Source organism: Atta cephalotes, assembly GCF_000143395.1.
Source record: "Atta cephalotes unplaced genomic scaffold scaffold00632, whole genome shotgun sequence".
NCBI lineage: Eukaryota > Metazoa > Arthropoda > Insecta > Hymenoptera > Formicidae > Atta > Atta cephalotes.
In genome coordinates this window covers 1-4,136 of record NW_012130696.1, presented here as the reverse complement: position 1 = coordinate 4,136, position 4,136 = coordinate 1, and the positions used below count along the sequence as shown (strand labels likewise).

The 4,136-nt window shown below is 32.4% G+C and overlaps 1 protein-coding gene across 1 annotated transcript; it reads left to right on the top strand.

Annotated features, from left to right (window-relative positions):
* Nucleotides 1-1,325: 1,325 nt before the first annotated feature.
* On the top strand, nt 1,326-3,944 carry LOC105625277 (translation initiation factor IF-3, chloroplastic-like). Its single transcript, XM_012206616.1, has 2 exons — nt 1,326-1,844; nt 3,762-3,944. Exons 1-2 carry the CDS (start codon nt 1,326-1,328, stop codon nt 3,942-3,944), a joined length of 702 nt encoding a protein of 233 aa, XP_012062006.1.
* The last annotated feature ends 192 nt before the right edge of the window (nt 3,945-4,136 follow it).

The following is a 4,136-nucleotide window of genomic DNA, read 5'->3' as shown; positions in this document are numbered from 1 at the left end:
GGATCGAACATTGATCGAAATGTCTGCATTGGCTCTTAATTGGCTTTTTCAATTCTTTTTATTAGATTTATTTTTAGAGTCTTATATATAGCTTTTATATTTATTTAATAACAATAAGTTCTAAAGATTTTTTTAATTACATCATGTCAAGATTGTTAATATAATTAAATAAATTTCGTACTTACTCTCTTACTCCGTAAGCAAATATCAGATCGGCAAATATAACAGTGCCTCTCTGGAAATATATAGTGGCCGGTGAAGCATAATTCAAATTCTCCACCTTAAGCATTTCTGGATCGAAAAATACAGCCACTTGACTAAGGCAGTACTCAAACCACGCAAATAGAGGTGGATAATCAAGAGTCCAAGGAGATTGTGCGTTCACATACCATTCTGCAACAGGTAGACTATATGTGATGGCCAGCCAATTGCGATGTACCTCAAAATCAGTAGAGCGACTGCAAAAAACAGATGTAAATCTCCAATATAAGTAATATTGCCAGCAAAGAGACTGTTCAAAATGTCTGCTTACTAAGTAGGAATTAAGAGAATTTTAATGCAGGTGATCAGAAGAAAGATCTTTAAAAGTACATTATTCCTCCAAAAGACAGAGGATGAGGAAGAAGAAATACCCTTTCCATCCTGTTTCATTTGAATTTCTGTTGAGATATTTTTTTCCTCGGTGGACATGTTAATTTTAAGGAAATAGATAGACCGCCACTGTGTGTCTAGGTATATTCTTTAAAATTTTGTTCTGAAAAAGGAAAATAAAAAAATGTTACCCAGAAGTCTCATTATTTTCTTTTATCTCATAAAAATAATGTAAAATTAATTGTGATATATAAATAATACGAATACGATAATAAAATAATAAAAAATACAAATATAAAAGCTCATATAAAATAAAAATCTTTTTGAGGGTTCTAAGCACTTCATCCATTAACTTGCGTATCTTTACCAGAATTATGTGTCAAGACGCAAAATATGATAATTTACATCACTGACGAGAATAGTATCTCGTCGGTGTTTACGTGCAATGTAAACTACGTGTCATCTATGTAAACAATCTATAATATGAATCATTAAACCACTAGCTACTTAAAGTTTAATTAAACACCTTGCTATTTATTAGCATCAATTGCGATAATCCTCAATATCTTCGTAATTATAATAGGCGTATCAAACATTCGGCGAAGATATTACGAGCATATTCGACGCAATGTGACAAAGTAAGGTTAGGAAATCGCACGTGCGATGCGTGACAATTTTAGGTTAGGTTCGACAGACAACAGCAAAAAATTGAACTCTAACAGAACTGTCGAGCTATGATAGTTCCCGAGTTACCGCCGGCTCTACGCAAGGCTGTACAGCTTGTTCAGAGCTTCAGTCGATGTCGCGTGACACATGATATTTGGAAGTCCAATCAGTGTCGAATGTTTAACAAAAGGCCGGAGCAGACTAAGAGCAACGACAATAAGAAGCCACGACCAAAAACAGAGCCGATTCCGAAGATCACGCTCTTGTCGCTGGACAACTCGACCACTGTGACCGTGCTGGAAGTGGCTCAGCGTTTGGCGAAACGGCGCAACCTTACTCTCATTAAAGTCAGCGAGCTCGAAGATAAGACGCAACGACCGCTCTATAAATTAATGAACAACGCCAACATTTTCGAGGAGATCAAAGAGGATAAGGACGTGCAGAAGTTGAGAAAAGGCACTAAATTATTCTACATAACCGCAAAGATCACTGAACATGATCTATGGACGAAGACGAAGAACATGATGAAATTGTTGAACATGGGCCACAAAGTCAAAGTTGCCATCACTCTGGACGCTGCCGACGGAGTGAGTTCTGTAATTCTTTTCTCTGCTTGGTATACAACTGATCAAAAAATCATTATCAAGAGAATTATCAGATAAAAATGCAATAACGAAGAATTTCGTTATATTAAATACCTATTAGGTGTACAACTTTGCTTCCGCCGTTTTTTTCCGAAATTCGAGGCTTTATTGTAAAAAACTGGTTATTATTTACTGGTTACATTTATAACAAAGTATTGTCCATCGCTGGCCACTACTTTCTCCCATCTTTCGAGTAGCGTACGAATCCCGCGTCGAAAAAATTGATCATCTTTTGAGGCTATCCATGAATCCAATTTTTTACTTCTTCATAAGACCGGAAGTGCTGGTCAGCCAGGCCGTGTGCCATTGATCGAAACAAGTGATAGTCAGAGGGAGCAACGTCTGGAGAATACGACGGGTGGGGTAGGACTTCCCATTTCAACGTTTCCAAGTATATCTTGACCACTTTCGCAACATGGGGTCGAGCATTGTCATGCTGCAAAATCACTTTATCGTGTCTCTCGTTGTATTGCGGCCATTTGTCTTTCAATGCTCGGTTCAAACGCATCAATTGTGTTCGATACCGATTGCCTGTGATTGTTTCAGTCGGTTTTAAGTTCATAATACACTACGCCGAGCTGGTCCCACCAAATACAGAGCATGACCTTGGACCTTGATCAAAATCACCGTTCTTGAAGCGTTGAAACCACTCATGACACATTCTTTCACTAATAGCGGCCTTACTATAAGTATTTGAGAGCATTCGATGAGCTTCAGCCGCAGATTTCTTCATATTGAAGCAAAAAATTAAAATCTCCCGCAAATGACGAGAATTTGGCTCGTAAACTGACATTTTCAATCGAGAATAACTTTATGATGCAGACACAAATCGACTAATGTTTCTATGGGGTTATGTTGACAGATGCCCAAGTTTATTGTATGACGTCTATGATCTATTTATTTCGACCACCACTTACCGCTAAAGTCTATAGGAAAACGGCGGAAGCAAAGTTGTATACCTAATATAAAAACCAACACCAGTTATTTGTATGTACAATAAAGTCTTTATTGTACATATTCAAAAACAATTAATTTAATTTAATTGCTTCTGGAATATAATAAATTAATTTAATTGTATTTGAATAGTCTGTAATAAAGACTTTATATGTAAATATTATACACAAACAACTGGTGTCAATTCTTATAATTTATATTTATTTGTTTTATTTTCTCTATGAGCCTTTTCCTCCTTATTCTAATCTTATCAGTTGTTTAAATAATAATTAAATCTTTGTTATAATAAACATTTTTCTCAGAATTTTTCACATAATATTTATTCACATCATTTATGTAAATTTCAAAACTCTTCAGAATTTCTGAATTTTACAATTTTTTTAGAAAATTTCTTAGATTTTTTAAATACAAATTGGAATTTATATTTAAACAATCTAAGAAATTGTATTTAAAAAATTGTATTTAATTACTTTTTAGAAGCTTTGAAAAACATTTACGTCTTTTCTAGAATTCTTCATATGTGTTATATTCTAAAATATTCCAAGATTTTTCTCATTTTATAATTTCTGATAAAATCTTACAAAATCTGAAAAAAATTTAAAGCATTTTTTTTTATAATGGAATGTGAGAATCGTTAGAAATCTTAGAATATTTCAGAATTTGTATATGAAAAGTTCTAAGAAAGATATAGACTTTCTCAGTATTTCTAAAAAGTGTTCCAATTCATATAAAAAATGTAGGAAAAATTTTCATCAACGATGATAATCTATATAAATGATAATTGTTGTAAAGTATAATATTTTATAATATATTAAAGTATAATATAAGCAAACAATGTTGAGATAAAAAATTTAATGAAAAACATAATTATTTAATTACATGCAAATTTTTTCATTTAACATATAGAGTAAGGTGCAAAGAGCCATCGAGAATGCTGTAAGAAATGATGGCAGTATCCAACGAATGCCATCAAGGAAGAACGTAATTTTACTCTTAATAAATCCTTTACATAAGAATAAAAATGTTTCTGTAAATAATAAAGATGAGAATGACAACTCCAGTATAGCTAATAATGAAAGAGATACATGAGATTGTTTGTTGAATAGTATAAATATAGACAGATGAAATTAAAATTTATCGCTGTTGACACATGCAAAAAAAATTAATTCTTTATGTAACTAAATTAATGTAATAATATGTGTATGTATTTATGTATGCATTTATGTATACATATACCTATATATATATATATATATATATATATATATATATATATATAGT

Coding starts and splice junctions, on each gene's coding strand:
- LOC105625277 (XM_012206616.1), top strand. CDS start 1,326: ATGATAGTTCCCGAGTTACCGCCGGCTCTACGCAAGGCTGTACAGCTT. Junction 1,845..3,761: donor CTCTGGACGCTGCCGACGGA/GTGAGTTCTGTA, acceptor TTTAACATATAG/AGTAAGGTGCAAAGAGCCAT.